The sequence below is a fragment of the Micropterus salmoides genome, unplaced genomic scaffold (genome assembly GCF_014851395.1).
Source record: "Micropterus salmoides isolate LMB-PRFRI ecotype aquatic unplaced genomic scaffold, ASM1485139v1 Ms_hic_scaffold_8, whole genome shotgun sequence".
NCBI lineage: Eukaryota > Metazoa > Chordata > Actinopteri > Centrarchiformes > Centrarchidae > Micropterus > Micropterus salmoides.
The window spans coordinates 38906301-38932578 of record NW_024044570.1 but is presented as its reverse complement, the minus strand read 5'-3'; the positions used below and the strand labels follow the sequence as shown (position 1 = coordinate 38932578).

Below are 26278 nucleotides of genomic sequence, written 5' to 3'. Positions count from 1 at the left end.
AAGTCTCTAACTCTGCCTGTCAGCTCGCTCTGCTCCGTTAAAACTGAATTTACCATACAGAATTGAATACGAGTGCACTCCAGATTTAGCTGCAGCCAGCTGACCGTTGCTTCTCCCTATACCGCAGTTCTGTGTCCATGCATGCAGCAAACTGAAAGCACTGTCTGTCGGAGCGTCTACGTGAAAAGAGAGAAGACATTGCTGGTAGTATTGTCTTCAGAGTTGTTAAACACCTCAGCGCACTGAAGGAAGCCATCTGACTGTGTGAGGGGCAAGATCGTTGATGTCTGCAGGCAGAGTAGGAGCTCTCCTGTCTGACTGGTCCACCAATAGCAGAGAAGATGACCCCTTGAGACACAGCCCCTCCTCATTTGCATAATGAGGCAGAAATGCATACAAAAATTTAAAAAGACAGGCAGAAATAAATACCATGGGTGAAAATAAATAAGGTAAATAAATACAAAGGAAGAATAAAACAGACAAAAATATTAAAACACACACATAAATAAATACATTAAAAAAATTAGTAATAAATAAAGTTGAATAAACAAATAAGGTAATTATAACAAAGGTGAATAGTAAAGGCACTAATTAAAATATACATTTATGTCTCCTTGTATAATTTAATTACTACCTACATTTATTTATTTACTTTATTTTTTTGTGTATTTAATTGGATGCTTATTTATTTATTGAGCATTTATTTATTTCTGTATTTATTTCTGACTGTGTCAGGATCGGTCCTCCATAGGGGTGGGAGAGTTATCAAGCACGTAAAGTTTGGTTCAGATGTGAGCATGTACACTGAAGTTACAACAACTTCCTGTGTCATGGCGAAGACTTGATCTCTGACGCCACGCCACGGACACACCCATTGACGAAAACTCGCAAATAGCACAACTTTTCATCTTCAATGCCTTTAGAAGGCACAGCACAAATTTGAAGTCGGTCGGACTAAATCCCTAGGAGGAGTTCGTTAAAGTACGAAGTGTGTAAATCATCCAAAATTTGACGTAAAATTCAAAATGGCCGACTTCCTGTTGATTTTAGGGCATCGCTCCAAGAGGCTTTTTTGTGCGTCTGGACAAGATACACGTACCACAGAAAATTCGTGCACGTAGGTGAAACGTGCGGCGGGGGCTGCTTCGTTAAAAGTCACTTCCTGTTGCCAGCAGGTGGCGCTATGACTGTCTGTGAATGTCAGCATGTACATTGTTCAGGGCGGGACTCTCATCCTACATGTACAGTTTGGTCCAGATGTGAGCATGTACACTGAAGTTACGACAACTTCCGTGTCATGGCGAAGAGCTGATCTTTGACGCCACGCCACGGACACGCCCATTGACGAAAACTTGCAAATAGCACAACTTTTCATCTTCAATGCCTTTAGAAGGCACAGCAAAATTTGAGGTCGGTCGGACTAAATCCCTAGGAGGAGTTCGTTAAAGTACGAAGTGTGTAAATCATCCAAAATTTGACGTAAAATTCAAAATGGCCGACTTCCTGTTGATTTTAGGGCATCGCTCCAAGAGGCTTTTTTGTGCGTCTGGACAAGATACACGTACCACAGAAAATTCGTGCACGTAGGTAAACGTGCGGCGGGGGCTGCTTCGTTAAAAGTCACTTCCTGTTGCCAGCAGGTGGCGCTATGACTGTGGGTGAATGTCGCATGTACATGTGTTCAGGGCGGGACTCTCATCCTACATGTACAGTTTGGTCCAGATGTGAGCATGTACACTGAAGTTACGACAACTTCCGTGTCATGGCGAAGAGCTGATCTTTGACGCCACGCCACGGACACGCCCATTGACGAAAACTTGCAAATAGCACAACTTTTCATCTTCAATGCCTTTAGAAGGCACAGCACATTTGAGGTCGGTCGGACTAAATCCCTAGGAGGAGTTCGTTAAAGTACGAAGTGTGTAAATCATCCAAAATTTGACGTAAAATTCAAAATGGCCGACTTCCTGTTGGGTTTAGGCTATGGCTCCAAGAGACTTTTTTGTGCGTCTGGACAAGATACACGTACCACAGAAAATTCGTGCACGTAGGTGAAACGTGCGGCGGGGGCTGCTTCGTTAAAGGTCACTTTCTGTTGCCAGCAGGTGGCGCTATGACTGTGGGTGAATGTCGGCATGTACATGTGTTCAGGGCGGGACTCTCATCCTACATGTACAGTTTGGTCCAGATGTGAGCATGTACACTGAAGTTACAACAACTTCCTGTTTCATTGCGAATCATCGACGCCACGGACACGCCCATTGACGAAAACGCGCAAATAGCACAACTTTTCATCGTCAATGCCTTTAGAAGGCACAGCAGAAATTTGACGTCGATCCGACTAAATCCCTAGGAGGAGTTCGTTAAAGTACGAAGTGTGTAAATCATCCAAAAATGGCCGTAAAATTCAAAATGGCCGACTTCCTGTTGACTTTAGGCTATGGGTTCTTGAGGCTTTTTTGTGCGTCTTGATACGATACATGTCCCCATAAATTTCGTACATGTAGGTTGAACGTGAACGAGGGGCTAATCATTTCCAATTTTCTAGGTGGCGCTAGCGAGTCATTTTGCCACGCCCATGTGCGAAACTTGTAGAATACGAAATTTTTCACCGGTTCTGACATGTTTGCAAATTTTGGTGAGTTTTCGAGTATGTTTAGGCCATGTCATTTGGGCCTACTTTGCAGAAAAAAAAAAAAAAAAAAAAAAAAAAAATCCAGCAAATTCAATAGGGACCTCGCACGGTCGTGCTCGGGCCCTAATAATCCGAGCAAATTCAATAGGGACCTCGCACGGTCGTGCTCGGGCCCTAACTATGGCATGGTGGTGCAGTGGTTAGCAGTGTCGCCTCACAGCAAGAAGGCTGTGGGTTTGAACCTTGGTCGTTCCAGGCCTTTCTGTGTTCTCCTCGTGTCTGTGCGGATTCTCTCCGGGTGCTCCGGCTTCCTTTCACCATCCAAAGACATGCAGGTTAGGTTAACTGGTGTCTCTAAAAATTAGGTGTGAGTGGTTGTTTGTCTAAGTGTGGACTAGCAACCTGTCCAGGGTGTACCCTGCCTTTCACCCGATGTAAGCTGAGATTCGTTCCAGCCCCCCCACAACCCTGTACGCAGGATAAGCAGTTGACTATGGATGGATGGACTAAAACTAAGCATTTTCAAAAAATCTAAACTAAACTAATTAAAACTGAACTGAAATTGAAAACAAAAAGACAAAATGAAATAAAAATAAAAATAATGAAAAATCCAAAACTATAATAAACTTGCTATGTAGCGCCACAAAGGGGACACAGGAAGTGATGATTAACATTTGGCAAAGATTACATTAAGCATGTGCAAAGCGGCCGCCTCACAGCTGTTGTTCATTCCAGTCCATGCAACCATTTCTTGAGATGTTGGAAAAGTGAAGCAACTTTTACCAAAAATAATGGCTTATAAGGGGAAGTAACACAAAAACTTGTGTCCACTGACTTGAGTGTCCATGCTTCCAAAACTATGTTATGCAGAGAGATAGATTAACATGTGTTACTAAGATTTTACATATTCAGCGGACAGTATATCATTACAGTACATAATCCACAAAACCACAGCCTGAAAGGGACTCAAGTTAGTAAAAGGCAATTGCACCATTTCTCAGTTATTATCCTGACAGTTATTCAGCACATCCATCAACAACTTCACCCTCTCTATCAACCTCATACCACTCACCACCCAAACAGAAACACAGACATAGACAGGGGTAAACATCTGTGGACTAAATAGGTCTATTTGCAGGCGGTCAGAGAGTGAGAAAGGAACGGAAAGGGAGGGGTTCAAGACAGAAAGTGATCTAAGGGCTCTAATTGCAGGATAGGAGGGGTGGACCTTTGAAAGGAAGGGACAGGATACACTGTAAAAACCAGACTGCCTGAGCTAATACTAATACTGAATATTTCGTTTGATTCACTCCTTAGATGTTCTAATTTCATTTTAACTTCTCTCTCAAGGTCTCTTAGCTTTTGTTACTTTTCATGTACCTTATCCCTGTTTGCATGATTTCATTCTTGATGAGTTACTTATACAGAGAATTTTTCTCATACAAGGATTTAATGAATGCTGCTGTAACTGGAATATTATACTATATTAGGCTATATAGTATACTATTATCTGAAATTATAATGAATACAATAACATTAACCCCAATCAAACCTTTACCACAGTGGTGTAAACAACAGAAAACAGTATTATTTGTGAAACAGAACTTGAATTTGAATTGTTGAATATCAACTATTAAGCTGTTGAAATGTTACAAATACTCTGTAATTCTGTATATAATAACTACATGTAGGCAGACTATCCAAATAAAGTGGAACCTATAAATACATATTATCAATAAACTTTATAGCCTACTAATACAGTCATTTATATTAGTTACCTCCTCCATGTTATGGACAGATGTAGATTAAGCCATTGCCAGAGCCAGGATGCCATTGTGCCAATATGTGTTGCTTCTAGCACCACCCTCCTGAGAGCAACATGCTCTTCTTGTTCTGTTTTACTAAAGTTATGGGGGAGACCTGAGACCTGTTTCATTCCACTTCAAGCACTGGGTGGGAGCAGCAACTTACATTTACTGTTGTTACTTTTACAGCATTTTGTGTACTATTTCTGAAATTAATACTGCAACAAAATAAATAATATTTTAATTTAAATATAAAGTAATAATTTAATAATTATCTCATTATGGGTTATGGTTAACATTACCTCACCAAAGGCAAAACAAGGTTGCATACCTTAATCAATGATTTTTTGCTTACCATAACATGATGTGTTGGTTTAACCCTTAAGAGTCCCTTAAAAATCATCGCATTTGTCCCTAGTGACAAAAAATGTCTTCTTCCCAACAACTGCTGTGAAAATATCATAAATTAATATTCTTCCCACTTTAACAAGTCTTTTTAAGCTACTTAAGCCTGAAATATAGATATCATACATTACATACATACATTTTTGGGATTTTAACCCTTTAAATACCAGTATGTTTACATAACTCCATTTTTTTATTGAAAAACAAACAAACAAAAAACCAAAATAATTTCTGTAAAATACAATTCAAGCAGTATTTGATTACTATTATTATAAGGCCCTGAGATGGGTCATTGATTTTGATGCATTTTTGTTTTTTCTGCAGTGGATTAGTTCATGATCTTAGTTTATAATCTTAGTTTATAATAATGATCCAGATCCTCCTGTGTGCTGTCTTGCCATCTCCAACATGACTACTCTCGCACTAATGCTCATACTTAAACTATTAGGTACACCTGTTCAATTGTTTATCAACACAAATAGCTGGCCAGCCAATCACATGGCTGCAACTCAATGCATTAAGGGATGTAGATGTGGTCAAGACAGCTTGCTGAAGTTCAAACCGAGCATCAGAATGGGGAAGAAAAGGGATTTAAGTAACTTTGAACGTGGCATGGTTGTTGGTGCCAGACGGGCTGGTCTGAGTATTTCAGAAACTGCTGATCTACAGAGATTTTCATGCACAACCATCTCTAGGGGTTACAGAGAGAAAAAAAGAGAAAATATCCAGTGAGCGGCAGGTGTGTAGATGAAAATGCTTTGTTGATGTCAGAGTCCAGAGGAGAATGGGCAGACTGGTTTGAGATGACAGAAAGGCGACAGTAACTCAAATAACCACTCATTACAACCGAGGTATGCAGAATATCATCTCTGAACACACAACACGTCGCACCTTGAAGCAGATGGGCTACAGCAGCAGAAGACCACACTGGGTGCCACTCCTGTCAGCTAAGAACAGGAAACTGAGGCTATGGTTCACACAGGCTCACCAGAACTAGACAATGGAAGATTGGAAAAACGTTGGCTGGTTTGATGAGTTGGCATCAGACCAGCCAAGACATTTGGGTTAAACAACATGAAAGCATGGATCCATTCTGTCTTGTATCATGTAATGGTTCAGGCTGGTGTGGTGGTATAATGGTGTGGGGATATATCTTGACACACTTTGGGCCCCAAAAGAAGAGCATCATTTAAACACAACAGCCTAACTGAGAGTTGTTGCTGACCATGTCTATCCCTTTATGACCACAGTGTACCATCTTCTGATGGCTACTTCCAGCAAGATAATGCACCATGTCACAAAGCTCAAATCATCTCAAACCGGTTTCTTGAACATGACAATGAGTTCACTGTACTCCAGTGGCCTCCACAGTCACCAGATCTCAATCAAATAGAGCACCTTTGAGATGTGGTGGAACGGGAGATTGGCATCGTGGATGTGCAGCCAACAAATCTGCAGCCACTTTGTGATGCAATCATGTCAATATGGACCAAAGTCTCTGAGGAACGTTTCCAACACCTTGTTGAAAGTATGCCACAATGAATTAAGGCAGTTCTGAAGGTAAAATGGGGTCCAACCCCGTACTAGCAAGGTGTACGTAATAAAGTGGCCGTGAGTGTATGACCAGGGCTGCAGTGCACCTGCATAAACAACCTGAACGAGAACCAAAACAAAGTCAATTTTATTTTGCTTCTCGCAACTCATTTTTATTCTTAAATTAGTTTATAATGCAGAGTGTGGCCTTCTAAGGCTAAGTTCAGACTGCAGGCCTTAATGCTCAATTCCCAGATCCGATTGTTTTGTTTGAAAAAGAATATCCTCTGACACATTTGAGCTGTATATATAACACCGCCAAAATGGCTTGAAAATAAAAAACTGAATGGCACAAGATGTCCCCAGAAACTCTTGAAGGTTTATAAAATTGATTTTACGTTTTTTTATTATTTTCTTTTTTTACAGTGTATGAGCAGGGTATGGGTGGGGTTCATGAGGTGGTTGGTGATCTAAACAGCTCTAATTGTGGGTGGTGTGTTGATGAAAGTGATTCTGTGTCCTAGCATGTTTCAGTGTGTATGTGACACCAATATTCTACCAACCCCCTCATTAAAACTGTCCTAGACCACTACTGCTGATTCTGACGTTGTATTGTTTGTTCAAATGCTAACTTCCTCTGTCCTCAACCCTTCTTCTTCTTCACCTCCTCTCTGTGAGGACAGCAGATATGGATGGATGGATTGATTAGGGGGGATAATAAATTAAAGATGATCATCACTAAGAGCTTCTGTCAGCTGTAACCTTTGCAGGCTGAGTGACCTGAGAGAAAGCAGAGTCATTATCAGCCTTTATCCCTTTGTGTGGCTTTTGCAGCCCCGCAGAGAAGAGAATAGCTCTGTCATTTAGGGCACCTGTTCTCAACCTGGGGGTCAAGACCCCTAGGCGGTCACAGGATAATTTTGCAGGGTCATAGATATAGTTTTACCACACAAACAATTAACTTTTTCCCAGATTTGCCTTTATTTTTGCCCATGTTTCTTGCTGCTTTTACTCCACCTTCTGAGATAGCGAATCACATGAAACACAATGAAAACAGGAAAGTCATTCTTCATTCTCAATTTAACGGTTCACTAATGTAGATATTATTATTTTTGGCCTTGAGCAGGGCAGGCATTTCGTAAGGGCTATGATGGCCATGGCTGCTGTGAGCCCTCAGTTTGGCCTCATGCCCCTCAAAAAATGATGTGCCCCGAAGGGTTCCTTTAGCGTAAAATGATTACGCTTTGTCACGCTTTCTGAAAGCAGTTATGACGCACTGAGATGAGAATGCGATGGATATCACTGATGCTCAGGAGATGGGTATCAATGATCTTCTGAGCAGTTTTAATCACCCACTGCAGAGCCCTCCGGTTCCGGGCCGTGCACATCCCATGTTAGTGATGTTTCCAGTCAGGATCCTTTCTATTGCTCCTCTGTAAAAGCTGACAAGAATTTAGCCTTCTTAAGCTTCCTCAGAAATACAGTCGTTTTTGAGCTTTCTTCACCAGCGTGGCGATTATGGATTATGGAAGTGTGGACATGATATAAAAACCGTCTCTCTGATCATGAAGCCTAATGTTACTCTGCAGCTCTGGGGTTTATCAGTGAAGTGTCTGAACTCCACTGCAAGAAAAAAATGTGCATAGTATGAACATGCACATTATCCATTATCAAATTTAACTGTTAACTCTGGTCCTGGTATTGAACAGCTGGTTATGAAAAGCTGTTGGTTATTTGTGGGTGTCTGTGTGTCATATGGTTGATGAGTATCAGGTATTCTAAACATCATGCCAGCTAGCAGGCAGGTTCAGACATGTAGCGAGGACCCCAGAGTGTGTAGATGCCCCTCACTCTGCTTGAGCAAAAGCTCACATGAAGACTCTCCATGGAATAGAACCGTCACCCTCTACTGCTTCAGCATCACATTAACTCAGAACAATCCTCAAGTGACCTTTCATTTGAGGATTGTTCCTGGCACAAAAGTCACATGTCCAGGTAAAAATGACAATTTACTTATTTCATTTTGTTTGTGAATGCAGAATTCAGACAAAGAGATATTAAATCAACATATAGATTTAATTTATATTTTGTTTAGTGGCTTTATGTAACATGTTCACCTCAATAAATCATTTTCATATTCATTTAGATTGTAGTGCGTGCACAATTATTTGGTGAATTGTATTCCTTAGGATAAATTTTATCGTTAAACAAACAAAATGCTCTCAGTCAATCCAAAGTTGAATTGAAGCTCAAACCTGAATGTTTAACTAAGGAAAAGTGAGTTTTTGTCTTGCTCAGGAGAATATATGTGTGCAGAATTATTTAGCAACTAAATTACAAAAAGATCTACCATATTACTGGTTATTCTTATTATGTAACACAAAATGAAAATTAAATTATTAAATATTTAGTGACCAATATAGCAACCCTTCTTGTCAATAACTGCCATGAACCTTCCATCCATGGAGTCTGTCAGTTTCTTGATCTGTTCACTATCAACTTAAGCTGAAGCAGCAACCAAAACCTCCCAAACTAGGTGTGTTGTCTTTCCTGACTGTAAATTTCATGTTTGAGAAGGGCCCACAAGTTCTCAACAGGATTCAAGTCAGGTGAGAAAAGGGGCTAGGTCATTATTCTGGCATGTAATGGAGCACTGTCCTTCTTTCTGTACCACTTGAAGAAAGAATCTTCCAGAAACTGGGAGGTTTGGGAGTTGAGTTTCAGTCCATCTTCAACCCAAAAAGGTCTGAATATCTCATCCTTAGTAATAGCATCCCATACCAGTGCCCCTCCTCCACCCTGCTGGCACCTGAGTCAAAGCAGGGCTGTGTCCATCAGTGATCCAGCCATGTATGGAGGACCGATCCTGACACATTCAGAAATAAATACAGAAATAAATAAATGCTCAATAAATAAATAAGCATCCGATAAAATACACAAAAAAATAAAGTAAATAAATAAATGTAGGTAGTAATTAAATTATACAAGGAGACATAAATGTATATATCTATTTTAATCACCTTATTTATTTATTGTCCGTTATAATCTTCAACTTCATTTATTAATTACTTCTTTGTTAAATGTATTTATTTATGTGTGTGTTTTAATATTTTTGTCTGTTTTATTCTCTGACCTACAGAGTTTTCAATTAGCGACTTATACGTACACAGAACTGCAGGAAAGTGAACTGTTGTTTCTGAGAGCCACATCAGTTAGCCGCAGCCAAATCTGGAGTTCACACCTATTCAAGTATTTACGGTAAATGCTCCCACACGGAGCAGCTCGTTGCTCTGCTGTTATCAGCTGCTGTTTCAACAAAAACGCCATTCAGGGTGAAAATTCAACCGTGGTGTTGTGTCGGGAGATGCAGTGACTTCAACAGCGGTGAGTATTATGAATAATACATGTAATCTGTTAAGCTATGAGGAGAGTAAAAGTCCGTTACCCGCTAGGCTAATTTATGTAGTGCTAACATCATATAGGCTAAAGCTCTTAAGCTAGTGGTGTTGACTAACAAACTAATCTTAACAGTTACCATTAAGAAGAATTTTATGCGTCTGTTAAATGTGATTGCTATTAAGCCGTGTTTTATGTGTGGTGGTGAAGTCAATTTAAAGTTAACTTTACTGCACTTCACCAGTCGAAATGATTTAATGAAGGCTAACGTTAGTTACTGTACTTCTATGTCTTACACAGAAAACACAGGAGGAGGCATGCGGAGAACATAACCATATTCTTCAGAGGAAAAGAAGGAGGAGAAGGAGAGCAACAAATAACCCCAAAACAATAAAATAAATTTCTTTTATATTTCCCTGCCTTGTTTATGTGTACATACAGAGGAAGAATGACAGAACAGCACGCATTTCATCGTTACTGTGTGTTAGAGCATGGGAGAACAGTGGATACTTTTAATACAGCCCACACCTCTCATACTGTGTAACTATACAAGTAGAGAACAGAAGAAAAAGATGTTCTTTCTTTACAACTGTCTGCATAGCGTATTCATCTTGTGTAATGAATGAAAATGAATAGGCCTACGAGGCTCCTCTCTACTTTGACATTTAAGATTAGCTTGTTTGATCCACCTTTATACACATATGTGACATTACTGTACAACTTGAGAAAGGTGAGTTGTTTTCTGCTCCAGCCTGCCTAAAAGAAAGCATTTTTGGGATTAAATGGACTTTATTAACTGCTGCAGAGCAGCATCAACTCAGAACAGACACATTTCTCACCTTATTATTCTAAATCATGCAACGAAGAAGAAGAAATGCATAATAAATCCTGGGACAAAATCTGTCCACATTATGTAGTCTGATGAACAAGACTTGTGTTATAGCTGACTTGGGCAGTGAAACGTTTAATTTTTTTAATTCTACTTTGGTGCCTTGCTTCGTGGGCCCCTAAACAGAAGTGATGGAGATGTTGAACAAAGTCTTAGATGTCTCTTAAACTCTCCACTTGGTTCCAAAAAGGGTAATGTTAACGCAATTATTTAGCTTTGCAGTGTCAAAGGTGAAAGGTATTCATATTATTATAGAGACATCATAAGCAGTATTATTGGCATTTTAACATTTGAGTCTTTCTGTGCAATGGCCATGTGACGTACACACTGAGGGAACATGTATCACAGCAAATAAACACTCCTCTGAGCTCTTCCTCCTCCGTTTCCTCTTCATCTTCCTGCCGCTTCCTCTGTGTCTCCTCCTTCACCTCCTCCTCTGAGATGTGAATCTTCCTCCACAGCGACAGCTGTATGTATACACACAATCGTCTGAAACGACACACACTCACACTTAAGATTGAAAGCATGATGAATATGAATAGATATTATGATCATCACGGGGGTGGTGATGACGCAGTGGATAAGACACGTGCCGTTGGTGTGACAGACCCAGGTTCAACTCCCCACTGTGACACATCCATCAATGTGTCTCCTAGTTGCTCCAGAGGCGTACGACCTCTGACATATATAGCAACTGAAAGTCGCTTGGGTTTACAAGTGTCAGCTAAATTAATAAATGTAAATGACATTTAATACTAATTAAAGGGGAATATACACTAACTCAAGAAATATGACAAAAAGCCTAACATACAGTAGCTTAGTTTGAATGTAGTAGAGGAGTTGCGCTTTTAATTGGGTAGGTTTCATCATGTCAGTTAGCTGCAATGTAGAGTTAAAATGTAAGTTAAAATTGACAAGCTTTATTAACTGTTGTCATGGAAATGGTTAGAAAGATGGGAGAATCTGACAGAGCCAGAGGACTTCTTTGGCAGCCTAACAAGATCCACACAGAATAGCAAAAAATCAGTAAAGGTGGTACTGGTATATACATAACTGAAAATGATTAATAGTATACCAGATTTTTTGCACATTTACACTGTGACAGGCTACATTACTTTACATTAGGGCACTAGTATGATTTCATGTTTTACCTAAGGGCAGGGTCTGAAATGAAATACTGAAACTAATTAAGGGAACACTTAAATCACACATCAGATCTTAATGAGCAAAATAGTTCAAAATCTTTACTGTACACTGTAATTGCAATTCATTGAGAACAAAATGACACAACAACGGTTAGTTGGAACCAAAAATCACCAACAGACTGAGGGCTGGATTCAAAATCACAGCAAAAATCTAAGTAAAAACCTGAAATCACAGGCTGAGCCAACCTGCGTGACTTTTTCATCATATTGTAGATGGCGGATGGTGTCCTGAGGACCTGAGGCATCAGTGATCTTCTGTACAGTCTGTGGCGCACCTTGGCAGTGTCAGATGCAGCGACACATAACAGCCCAAAGGTTCTCAATTGTATTCAGGTCTGGGGAACGTGAGGGACAGTCAATGGCATCAATGCATTCGTCATCCAGGAACTGCCAACACACTCTGGCCACATGAGGCTGGTCATTGTCCTGCACCAGGAGGTACACAGGACCACTGCACCAGTGTAAGGTCTGACAATGGACGCATCCGAAAATTAAATTTGCTTAGGCAGGTTCCTAACTGAGTGAAGTGACCCGGATGTATTTTAGTGGTAGCCACAATAAGAACTGGTCGAATTCTCTAAAAGCTGAGGAAAGGAGCTGTGGTGTATAACATACAGTGGGTATGGAAAGTATTCAGACCCCTTTAAATTTTTCACTCTTTGTTTCATTGCAGCCATTTTCCAAAAAATCCCAAACCAAAAAAGTTCATTTTATTTCTCAGTAATGTACACTCAGCACCCCATCTTTACAGAAAAAAACAGAAATGTAGAAATTTTTGCAAATTTATTAAAAAAAGAAAAACTGAAATATCACATGGTCATAAGTATTCAGACCCTTTGCCGTGACACTCATATTTAACTCAGGTGCTGTCTATTTCTTCTGATCATCCTTGAGATGGTTCTACACCTTCATTTGAGTCCAGCTGTGTTTGATTATACTGATTGGACTTGATTAGGAAAGCCACACACCTGTCTATATAAGACCTTACAGCTCACCGTGCATGTCAGAGCAAATGAGAATCATGAGGTCAAAGGAACTGCCTGAAGAGCTGAGAGACAGAATTGTGGCAAGGCACAGATCTGGCCAAGGTTACAAAAAATTTCTGCTGCACTTAAGGTTCCTAAGAGCACAGTGGCCTCCATAATCCTCAAATGGAAGACGTTTGGGACGACCAGAACCCTTCCTAGAGCTGGCCATCTGGCCAAACTGAGCTATCGGGGGAGAAGAGCCTTGGTGAGAGAGGTAAAGAAGAACCCAAAGGTCACTGTGGCTGAGCTCCAGAGATGCAGTCGGGAGATGGGAGAAAGTTGTAGTAAGTCAACCATCACTGCAGCAATCCACCAGTCGGGGCTTTATGGCAGAGTGGCCCGACGGAAGCCTCTCCTCAGTGCAAGACACATGAAAGCCTGCATGGAGTTTGCTAAAAAACACCTGAAGGACTCCAAGATGGTGATAAATAAGATCCTCTGGTCTGATGAGACCAAGATAGAACTTTTTGGCCTTAATTCTAAGCGGTATGTGTGGAGAAAACCAGGCACTGCTCATCACCTGTCCAATACAGTCTCAACAGTGAAGCATGGTGGTGGCAGCATCATGCTGTGGGGGTGTTTTTCAGCTGCAGGGACAGGACGACTGGTTGCAATCGAGGGAAAGATGAATGCGGCCAAGTACAGGGATATCCTGGACGAAAACCTTTTCCAGAGTGCTCTGGACCTCAGACTGGGCCGAAGGTTTACCTTCCAACAAGACAATGACCCTAAGCACACCGCTAAAATAACGAAGGAGTGGCTTCACAACAACTCCGTGGCTGTTCTTGAATGGCCCAGCCAGAGCCCTGACTTAAACCCAATTGAGCATCTCTGGAGAGACCTGAAAATGGCTGTCCACCAACGTTTACCATCCAACCTGACAGAACTGGAGAGGATCTGCAAGGAGGAATGGCAGAGGATACCCAAATCCAGATGTGAAAAACTTGCATCTTTCCCAAAACGACTCATGGCTGTATTAGATCAAAAGGGTGCTTCTACTAAATACTGAGCAAAGGGTCTGAATACTTATGACCATGTGATATTTCAGTTTTTCTTTTTTAATAAATTTGCAAAAATTTCTACATTTCTGTTTTTTTCTGTCAAGATGGGGTGCTGAGTGTACATTACTGAGAAATAAAATGAACTTTTTTGATTTTTGGAAAATGGCTGCAATGAGACGAAGAGTGAAAAATTTAAAGGGGTCTGAATACTTTCTGTACCCACTGTATGTGCATTTGACCATTACAATTTAAAATAACACTCTAGCAGCTGGATAGAGGCTCAGTGAACTCTTAAGGGGGAGTAATGATTTATGGGTGTGTAAAGAGTGAACCCTCCTATGGAATTTGACCTCTGACCCAGTGTTAGGGGGATTAGTGATTAGTGTTTATGAAGGGACTGAACCCTTCTATGGTGTCTAACAGATGTTTACACTTATCCTACAGCACTGTGCCCTTATATGGTATTTAGCAGATACCTAAACATGTCCTACATAAGCTGTGTTTGATGTACAGAGAGACAGAGTGGCCATCGGGCTGGGTCACTCTCCAAGCTGCTGCAGAGCTTGTAATTCATGCTGAACTCCTTGATGTAATAAACTTTTATGATCAAGAACAGTGTCAAGCGGATTTCTTCTCAACACATCATTGCAGCATTATTGTTCGGACACCACAGAGCTTCAATGCTTCCTTTCATATTTCCTTTAGCATAGGGTACACTGGACCATCCTTTATGAAAGGAAAGGAGAGAATGCCGTCCCACAATTCCTTGCGGCACCAACATTTAAAGCGATACACATTCTCAAACTCAAACTAAGAAATCCATCGACCACATTTAACAAAATCTTGCTATACAGACGCACATTATGATACCTGAATAAGCCTCCCACCCCGCGACCCTGTACGCAAGATAAACGGTTGACGATGGATGAATGGAATAAGCCTCACAATTTCCTTCTTTCTTTTTTTTTCTTTGTTTGTTTGTTTTCTTTTGGCTTTGCTGTAATCTGATGCTGTTTCAGCACCGTTTTATGTTTCTGATTGTTGAAATATGCTATAATGTGTTTTCTACAATAATAAAAAAAACTGAAATCTCCGACCCTGACAGATAATGGATGTTGATCACCATGTAAGTTACCATTGAGTATTAAACCTTTTCTCTCATATGCAATAACTCCCTAATATGCATGTCAAGAACTGTCAACAATAACTGAGACCCATGTGAGCTGTGTTTCTGGTCTTGTAAAATGATCAAAGTGAGTATAATGTCGGTTCACGTTATGCATTTCCAGCCTTCAGCAATGCCATTAATTGATTTTACTTCAGTCACAGATGTCAACACCCTTCCCTTAATAAAGGCAAAGATCAAGCTGGATGACCTCTACAGTAAATGTAATGTATTATTTCAGTGTTTCACACACACTGATTTATTTGTGGTGGCCTGCCACATTACCAACGCTGACAGCATTTTCTTCTAAAATGAGCAGCGCATATATTCGCTCAGCACCTCCTCTAGCTCAGTTGCTCCCTCTCCCTCTCTCTCTCTCCACAGTTGCGCTGTCATTCTGTGGGAAACACTGTGTTTACAAACAATAACTGGGATTCATGTTGATGAATGTGCGTGGGCATGAGGGTGAGTGTGAGCAAGCATTCTCAATGTGACAACCCTTTCCATTATTTGGTGACGGGAACCCTAAAGGCCTTTTTACTGTCTTGATTATGAAGCAGTGGCTGACGTACTGCGGTAAGCGTGTCGACTCATTTCCGTTTCCAGTGCATGTTTGTTGGTAGTGTGTTTTGCTGCTCTCGCTAAATACCAGTTAAATTTGTTAGATGTGTCTTTTTTTAAAATTATTTATTTAAAACAGTGCATATTAATGGACATCTTAGCTTATGTAAATATGTCAGAATTAGCCCAAAGGCTATTTTACATCTGTAGTCCCCTGTCAGGTCATCACAGTACAAGGCAACACAGCTAAACATTGAAATTAGATACGATACAACACAATTTAAGAGACACCACAATTTTCAACAACATATTATAAAAAAGACACCATAGTTTATGTAATTTAAGGTGCCGTTTATGCAGTAAAGTGCCATTCTATGAAATAATGTTCAATTAAATTTAGTTTGAGAGCTGTTCAGTGCTGGAGGGTACTGCATCTAGTACGGCAGACACACACATATACACATATGCATTAAAGTGCTATTCTATTTATTTGAAGTACATTTTAATTATGTTAAAGTGCTTTTTAATGCAGTAAAGTGTTGGATCTGGTATGGTAAACATACACATACATAAACAAAACAACAGTAAACAAACCTATACACATAAAATCAAAAACAAAATAAAACAAAGTCCGTTAGTGGTCACAAATTTGATGTGTCTTGAGCCATTGTTTGAGTTGGTTCTTAAAGCTGGGGTAAGTCGGACATTCCCTCACGGCAGCCAGTAACCTGTTCCAGATGTCTGACTCCTTAATTGACAATACATATTGTCCAAATGTAAGGCACCATACAGTCACCTCTCATGGAGGCCCTGGTTACAGTTCTGCCACCTCCCGTTATTTTCAATTTAATATACTCACTTAGTGGGGGTGGGGCAAGTCCATGTAGGATCTTATATATAACACAGGCATATTTGAACTTCAGAAAAGTTTCAAAGCTTAGCAGGTTATATTTCTGCAGGATTAAGCAGTGATGATATGAAAGCTGTTATCTTTTAAAGATTTTTAAGGCTCATTTGAAGAGTGACTATGGGTTTGAGTGTTGTGTAAGTGACCAGTTTGTAAAAGAGTATTCAATATATGAAAGGATAATGGAATGAAGAAACATTCTGGCTGCATTGCATGAGAGTGATGGTCTAATATAGTTGGAAAGATTAAATTTAACAGTTTTTGAAAGCCTTTTGACATGATTTTTAAAAGACAGTGTGGGATCTAGTACAATGCCAAGGTATTTTAATTTGTTTACAATCTGTAGTTCTTCTTTCAAGAATATATTTGAGTATGTCCTTTCAATTGGCTGCTTAGAAAACATCATACAAATTTTTTTTAGGATTCAATAGTAGACATGATTTTGTGAGCCATTCCTGTACACGGGTCAGTGCAGATGTAAGAGATTGTGAGGCTTGATCAGTTTTGGCATGTGTAAAGATTACTGCGTCGTCTGCATACATTAAAATATTGATGTTTTGGCATACTGTAGGGCAGGTCATTGATATATAAGTAGAACAGAATTGGTGGAAATATGGAGCCTTGAGTACTCCTACTGGACATTCGAGGTGAGGAGATTTACACAATGCGTTCTGTTGGTTAAGTACGAGTTCATCCAGCTGATGGCTTGTTTGGAGAAATTGAAGTTTGTTAATCTGGACAGGATTATTTGATGATTGACAGTATCAAAAGCCCTTTTCAGATCCAGAAAAACAGCACCAACAACAGAATGAGTGTTTAACTTATTAACTTATTCTTACAGTAATTCTGCCTAAGCACTCACAGTTCTTTCCATCTTTTAATGGCTGCTGTTTAATCTCATAGTTGTTTTCAAAAGATTTGGTAGCTAACACTACCGTACTTTAGGTTAGCCCTTAGCCATCGCTAGTTGACTTTAGCATAGCAGCTAGCGATGGCTTCTCCCTCTCCTGCTCGGTGTGTCAGATGTTGAGTTAGTCCTCTGCCTCCTTTAGCGGTAATGGTACGTGTAACAAGTGTAGTTTATTTGTAGACATGGAGGCGAGGCTCAGTGATTTAGAAGTCCGGCTCCGCACCTTGGTAGATCAGTCATCAGCTACTGCAGTTAGCCAGTCCCTGGTAGTCGGTGCGGAACGGCCTGAGTTAGCCTGTGGTAGCCGTCCCCTAGCATCTCCTGAGCAGCCAGGAAAGGGTGGCTGGGTGACTGTCCGAAGGAGGAACAGTCGTAAGCATTGAAAGCCCACTCACTGTTTTAACCACACCCTCGACCTTGTTCTGGTATATGGTATTGAAACTGAACATTTAATAGTGTGAATTAGAGTTCATCATGAAAATTACTAATAACCTCCTAATTGCATCAGACAAAGGACTTGTCTCTGTACTGGTTTTATTAGATCTTAGTGCTGCATTTGATACCACTGACCATCAGATCCTATTACAGAGACTGGAACATTTCATTGGCATTAAAAGTAACCGCTCTAAGCTGGTTTAGGTCCTATTTATCAGATCGATTTCAGTTTGCACATGTCAACGACAAGTCCTCCATGCGCGCCAAAGTTAGTCATGGAGTTCCACAAGGATCTGTGCTCGGACCAATCCTCTTCACTTTATATATGCTTCCTTTTGGCAATATTATCAGGGAACACTCCATAAACTTTCATTTTTATGTAGATGATATTATATATCGATCAAACCAGATGAAACTCATCAGTTAGCTAAACTCCAAATGTGCCTTCAGGATGTTAAAACTAGGGACAAGTGTAGTGAATCAGCTTTAGCTAAAAACACTATGATACACACATCAGATGACTGTCAAAGTTTATCTATGTTTTTGTATCTGTCCCTATTTAAATAAACTTGAGAAACAAAACCTAGATGACGTATAATTTTCTAATGTTAAACTCAGATAAAACTGAAGTTATTGTTCTGGGGCCCAAGCACCTCTGTGACGCATTATCTATCATTATGGAGCAGAATCTCCACATTTAAAAGTAGGCTTAAGACTTTCCTCTTTGATAAAGCTTATAGTTAGGGCTAGCTCAGGTGAGTCCTCAACCATCCCTTAGTTATGCTGCTATAGGCTTAGACTAACGGGGGATTTCCCATGATGCACTGAGCTCCTCTCTCCTCGTCTTCTCTCCCTCTGTATGCAACCTCATTCCATTAATGCATGTTACTAACTTGACTTCTTCCCTTTCCCGTAGTCTTGTACTTTCTCGTCCCTCTCCTCTCTCCTCCTATGACTTTACTTTCTACAGGTGTTTCTGGCTCTGGAGATGTGGAGTCTGGATCTGTGGTTGCGAGTCACCTGCTGCCCCCGTGTTCCTGCTCGACACCCTCTGCTACAATTATTGTTTCTAGTCCTCTATTGTTATTATAATCATTAACACTACTATAAATATCTTTACCATTTTTCATTCAGTCTACTGCAACATCACCTTTACTGTCTGTACATCTGTGTGTATATTGTGTAGGCTGCCTCCCTCCACTCTCTCTCCTTCCATCCCTATCTCTCTCTCTCTCTCTGTTCCTCTCTCCCTCCCTCTCTCCTTCACCTCCAACCGGTCGAGGCAGATGGCCGCCCACCCTGAGCCATGGTTCTGCTCAAGGTTTCTGCCTCTTAAAAGGAAGTTTTTCCTTGCCTCTGTCGCCTAGTGCTTGCTCTTGTTGGGAATTGTTGGGCTTCTGTAAATAACATCACAGAGTATGGTCTAGACCTGCTCTTTTATGAAAAACACTGTGAGATAACTGTTGTTGTGATTTGGTGTTATATAAATAAAATTGAACTGAATCATGATACAACTGACAGAATAACTAACGTTATAGTCAACAGTTAGGGTTGCAGACATCCACTCTTTGACATTGTTGCTGCTTCCATAACAGCTGTCTTTAAATAGTTTTGGTTTGTAATTGTTTTTGTTGATCATTCCAGGGTAATATTTATTTTTATAAATGAAAATAAAAGGAAATCTTCCTTTTGACAGTAACCTGACAATGTGCCAAGAATAAAGGTAGGCTAATTTTTATTATTGAAATATTTAGGGAGTTTTCTCTCAAAAAAAATATTGGAATCGGAACCGAGATTCAGTAAAAAAAAAACAGATTTGATAAGCAGAAACAGAATCAGAATCAATAAAATTGAAACGATACCCAACTCTACACTTGACAGCAAGTTTGTATTTTTCCTTCTGCCCTCCTTTCATTTTAGAGGCAAAGCCCCTCTGAGGTGTAGGTGAAAGTCACTGGATAACTGTAAGCTACAGGTGCTCTCAACTTGGATATGCTGACTTGCCACTTTTTACAGGCAAGAGCAGAGCAAGGGTATTATACTACAATAATAATTTATACACTGGACACATTTTTGTTTTAGATAAGTGTTTATTTTAATTTCATATTTATTTTGCAGTGGTGGTAAACTGTGTGGGTTCACCATTGCTAAATGAATACTGAGGAAATACTACTACCAGAAACTTTCACCTAAAAAAATTAAATGTGAACCTATGTGTTACACATGGACCCTTGTGTTCTTATGTCATCAGGTATGATTAACTGGAACACATTTTCAGAGGAGCATGGCAGGACCTACAGAACTCCATATCTATGCTCCTGTTGTATTCAGTGCAATTCTCTTTACAAATAAAGTGAGGCTACAGGAGATGAGGACAGAGAAAAACTGCCAAGATTCTAGTCTGAAGATGATCTTGCAACATGCTGCAGCATGAGCGAAAATAGCGAGGGACAAAGAAGAAAGTGTCCAAAGTATGGGATTATTTCAAGCTAAAAGAAAACAACAACTCTAATGTAATGACAATGTCACAGTCCGTCCACCATAAAACAAAACTTATGTCGCCTACCAACAGCACGACTGCACCTGATCAGAAAGCACCCGGTGTTCTGTCAGCGGACCACCACTTCTTAAACGACGCATCGATGAATCGTTGAAACCATAGTTAGCTGCAGCCCTACCTGACTATAATCGTAACAATAAAATCTGTAATCGTTGCATTCCTATTTCCAAATATGTCCTGTGTTAGCCAGTCCCTGGTGTTCATAAAGAAAAGTACACAGTAATGCGCAAAGTAACATACAGAGTCACCAATATAAAGAGTAACATACAGAGGAAGTGGTAACATACAGAGCCAGGGAATACAAAGTAGCATACAGATTCATGAAGTAACGAGTAATGTAGGGAGTAATGGCTGGCTGCACGTTGGCAAATGTACACAGGATCTCCCATGGTTAGGGCAGAAATAACCAACTAAGTATGTAACATGTGAAAAATCAGAATCCCTACTACTTTTATAATTTTTTTGTGTGTGTTTTAGTGTACATTGTGTGTACTTACCCTGGTCCCAGGTCATGTCCTCCAGATAGACTGTAGAATCCACTGGCCAGTCCTGTTTCAGTTCCCGCACTGGATAAGCATTGATGCATTATTATTATATTAGACAATCAGTGTATTTACATGCACTTAAGTAACCAGTTTACTATAAATCCATGTATACATGCAGCAGGTCGGTACCATATAACTCCCCAACCCCTAACCTTATGATTTAAAGATGTAATTATCTCTCCTTTCATCCTTCCGCTCAGCTGACATTCCCCGTCTGCAGTCTTGTGTTAAGTACATACGTGCTTGGAACTCCCACCTACGAAGGTGTATATCAAAAACCTTACATACGCGTTCAGGGGATCGAGCTGAATTTCCTGGTATAGGCCACGCCCATTTCCGCCTAAACTTTTCTTTCGCAAATTTGCGAAAACTGAAAAACCTATTTTGAATAACTCCTCCGAAGCCACAAGTCCGATCAACACCAAACTTGGCACGGATAATCTCTGGTCCATGATGAAAGTTTGTAGAGGATATTTTGATCCGACAAAAAAATGTTGCAATAATAGGCTAACAAACAGCAAATTATGTCATATCTTCGCTTTGCAATGGCCGATCGACACCAAATTTGGAATATTAATGTGGGACGCCTCCCTGGGGGACTGTGCAAAATTTAGTGCACCTCACCCCTAGGTGGCGCAATTTAATTCGAAAATATTGTTCCTCTATAACCACAAATTGAAATTTGGCGTCAATCAGCCTCTAGGTGGCGCTATTAACTGGAAATCAAATAAAACTCCCATAGACGTACATTCATTTCACATCTCTGGTCATTTATTCTCCACAGGCCCCCTGAGCCACGGCAGGGCCCATGCACAATAACTCATGGCGGGCCCGGGCCGACTCTGCGGGGCCAGGGGGGGGGGCGGCTTGCGCCGGGAGGCTTGGACCCCGCTTGTAACTGCTTGCAGTTCTAGTTATTAGGGCCCGAGCACGAGCCGTGCGAGGTCCCTATTGAAACTGTAAGGATTATATATATTTTTTTTCCTCTCTGAAAAGTAAGCTCAATTTTGGGGGCCTAAACATACTCGAAAACTCACCATATTTTGCACACATGTCAGAAGTGGTGAAAAATTTCGTATTTTATGGGTTTCACGCAAGGGCGTGGCAAAATGACTCGCTAGTGACACCTAGAAAATTGGACTAGACTTTTTTTCCCCGCTACATCGCGAAAACTGAAAAACCTATTCTAATTAACTCCTCCCACAAGTCCGATCGGCACAAAACTTAGCACAGATAATCTCTGGACCAAGCTGATGATAGTTTGTAGAGGAAATTTTGACACAACAAAAATTGTTACAATTATATGCTAACAAATGTTTGCCAAAAACGCTATAAACAGGAAGTGAGGTCATATCTAAGATAGTTCTAGTTAAAACTGAGTTCTTTACAGTATGTGAGTACAATACTTATTCTTATTTCTTGTAAAGGCTGCAAAGCAGTCAAAAGTTTTTAATTGATTTTAATTAATTCTTTATTAATGTATAATGTCTGCTATATAGCAGAAGGGAGTTACAAACTCAAATTCACTCTATAACTTGTTATATTGTGACAATAAACCTACCTACTGTCCTTTTGCATTGTTATTTATGTTCATATATTTGTTAAATGTCTGTTGGTAATAGGTGTGAAAATAATTTAATTATAAAAAAGGTGATGAAAATGGCTGTGAACGGGAAAAAAAGGGGTTAAATGGATGTGAAATGAAAGATGGAGTGATAAATATTCAAGTGATTTGAATTTTAAATTTATTTGATTAAAACAGTAGTGATAGAATGAAAACATAACCATTTTTATTTATCAATCATTCATGACCCAAAATTGGCATTCATCAATTAAAGCAGGGAGCCTCAAGGGTTGAAGTAACAAAAAGTAAATAATAAAAAGGAGGTGAGGAAAATGCATGTGAATTGAAATAGAGTGGTTAAATTTAAGGTGAATTGAAATCAAAGTAATAAATTATCAAGTAATGTGATAAACTTTATTTACCAATCATCATTCACAACACCCTGCTGTCATTCACTGTTTACTGCATGTAATTTTTTTACTTCCTGCTGAAACAAACCACATCCCCTGACAAACTGATCAAGTGGCTCTCAACTTGTCATCTCGGAGTACGTCGCTAGAGCGAGCCCAGCTGAATGGAGAAATATTATGCCGTGCTCTGCTGTTAATTGCACAGACTAGCCAAGAAGCCACTGCTCCAGTTGTTTTGGTGAGTGAAATTGTAGTATTTCATTTATGTGTTAGCAATTATTAGCAGGTATCGTCATCGGCATAAATAGCATGTTAGCTTACTTCATTAAGCCAATTAGCACAGCTTGGGATCGCTCAAAGCTGAACGGGAGGGTATGCTGACCGGTTTTTAAAGAGTCATGCACAGAAGTCAAAACCTGTTAGAGAAGTTAATTTTGGGGTGACAATACTTTGGAGCAAAAGGCTCAAAAGAGGTCACGTGTGAAGTTGGAAAGTGATGGTCTACCTTGTTGTTTTATTGACTTTATGCAGAGTCAACATTAAACTTGCCACATGGACAATGTAACGTTTACATTGGATTAGCTACTGTAACGAGTGACTGTGTTCAGGGAGAGGAAAAACATGCCAATACCATTACACAGTACATGGCTGCAGCTGGACTGAGGGATGGAGGTGTTTATGGGGGAGCTGCACTCGGTGCACTAGTTGCACAACACCAGTGGTGGACTGTTGTGCAGATGGCTGCCTGTCTGCCGAGCATCGCCTGCACCTCCAAGTACAATTTAAAAACGATAGAATATTCTTGGTGGGGTTCATCAGTGGTGATAAATGATTAGAAGTATATATTTTAGGAACGTGTAAATCCGTCAGTATGTTATTACACCTATACAAGTTGGAATAACGGCATTTGATCAGTGTGCAAGCAAAGTGTCTGAAAAGTACCTTAAGAGCTGGATTCATAATTCGGCAGAACAGATTTTGTAGCCTACCTGCCTAGATTTGCATCCACCTTTTTCTCAGCATATAGTGTGTTATCTCCCCTGAGGTAAATGTAAATGCTCCGTGAAAATTTTTGTATTTTATGGGTTTCGCGCATGGGAGTGGCAAAATGACTCGCTAGCGCCACCTAGAAAATTAGAAAAAATTAGCCCCCGTCCACGTTCAACCTACATGCACGAAATTTTCTAGGGACATTTATCATATCAAGACGCACAAAAAAGCCTCAAGAACCCATTTTATGGTCATTTTTGGATGATTTACACACTCTTAAATGAACTCCTCCTAGGTATTTTGTCGGATCAATTTCAAACTTCTGCTGTGCCTTCTAAAGGCATTGATGATGAAATGTTGTGCTATCTGTGAGTTTTCGTCGATGGGTGTGTCCGTGGTGTGGCGTCAAAGATCAACTCTTCGCCGTGATACAGGAAGTTGTTGTAACTTCGGTGTTCATGCTCACATCCGAACAACACTTTACGTGTTTGATAACTGTCCCGCCCCGAACACATATAAGGCCTATATTCATTTCTAGTCATAGCGCCAAGTGCTATGTAGCGCCAAAAAGGGGACACAGGAAGTGACGTATAACGCCTTCATGCAGCGTCCGAATCGCATAGCAAATTCACAGCCGCAGCGGCGGAGCTCCAGAATATGCATGTGAGAGGGCCCGCCCAACGCCGCTTGCAGCTTAAATTTTTTTTTTCCCATTCTTTTTTCTGCAAAGTAAGCTCAATTAATCCACCAAACTGCCCAATGCTGCTTGCAGCTTCAATGTCCATCCATCGTCAACCGCTTATCCTGCGTACAGGGTCGCGGCCAGTCCCAGCTGACATCGGGCGCAAGGCAGGGTACAGGTCGCGAGTCCATCGCAGGACCACACATAGACGAACAACCACTCACGCTCACAAGATTGTTGACAATTTAGGGTCAACAATCAACCTAGTCTTTGGACGGTGGGAGGAAGCCCGAGCACCCGGAGAGAACCCACGCAGACACGGGGAGAACATGCAAACTCCACACAGAAAGGCCGGGGCAACCGGGGTTTGAACCCACAACCTTCTTGCTGTGAGGCGACAGTGCTAGTCTATAGCAAAATCACTTTTACTGTCTGTACCTCTGTGTGTATATTGTGTAGGCTGCCTCCCTTCCCTCTTTCTCTCTCTTGCTCTCTCGGTCCTTCACCCCCAGCCGGTCGAGGCAGATGGCCGTGAGCCATGCTTCTGCTCGAGGTTTCTGCCTCTTAAAGGAAGTTTTTCCTACCTCTGTGGCCTAGTGCTTACTTGGTGGGAATTGTTGGTGCTTCTGTAAATAACATCACAGAGTACGGTCTAGACCTGCTCTTTTATGAAAAGCGCTTGAAATAACTGCTGTTGTGATTTGGCGCTATATAAATAAAAGTGAAATTGAAAATAAATTCTGCTCTGACAAGTACGCCGTTTACTTGTGGGAGGAGCTCGGAGTAAACTGCTTTTAATAAATTAGCTTTTTACTTTAGTTTTTGGGATTTCAACGTTGATTTACCTTCACTGGAGCTTCTCAGCAGCTAGGTTCTGTGCACATCCGGTTCCAGTGTTGTTGATAGCGTCGTTAGCTCTGTCGGACTACGACTTCATTTTTATATAAAAACCAGACATTGCTGGAGGAGGTTGAACTGTGTCTGTAACTTTATTCCAGCTGTCACTGTGACCAAGTTAGCATAGCCCTGATCGATCCAAACTCCATTCAGAAAACAAACATTTTAGAAGTTGTTGTCCTGCTGTCTTGCTGACAGACCAGACATAGCATGAATTCATATGTTTAACAAATCTGCATCATGTTGTAGTTATTTCGGCATCAGTGTAATCCCTTTATTGCTATTTAATCACAGCAAAATTTTTACTTTGGGTTCAAATATTTGTAGTAAAGGCTAGTTGTGTTTATTCACATTATCGCCTTAAAATCGCCTTCTCGCACTGTGTGTTAACACTTTCAGCGAATGCACTCACGCGAGGAAAGCATCGCAAAGCGAAAATTCGCGGTTGGTCTGCATTAGATTGAAGCACTTGTTTGTCATTGTGTAGTAGGCTAAAACATGATTACTTTTGTGCCAACCAAAGGTGCATTAAATTCTCGACTGAAAAGATAAGTCAATTAGTACCAGTTAAACAATAAATATAATATATAAGAGCTAAATATACAATATGGAAGTTTAAAAATTAGCATTCAGTAATGTTAAAGTCATTGGGACTAGTACTCTTATTTATGGTACCGCATATTGCTAAAATAAAGAAGCCGTGTTTAAAATAGACATATTTTTTATGATAGTGTCTTAAGAAGTGACTAAAATGT

The 26278-nt window shown here is 40.4% G+C and overlaps 1 protein-coding gene across 2 annotated transcripts in view; it reads right to left on the bottom strand.

Annotated features, from left to right (window-relative positions):
* dnajc24 (DnaJ (Hsp40) homolog, subfamily C, member 24) overlaps positions 1-26278 on the bottom strand; it is a 65444-nt gene that overhangs the window by 16180 nt on the left and 22986 nt on the right. The window contains exons 4-5 of one of the 2 annotated variants that reach the window (XM_038706076.1): positions 20933-21001; positions 14565-17791 (exon numbers count right to left, since the gene is read on the bottom strand). In XM_038706076.1, coding sequence (XP_038562004.1) covers positions 17673-17791; positions 20933-21001 — 188 coding nt within the window. In that variant the 3' untranslated portion in view covers positions 14565-17672. Of the gene's footprint in view, positions 1-14564; positions 17792-20932; positions 21002-26278 lie in introns of those variants that run through there. The other variant, XM_038706075.1, reaches the window with a different exon arrangement.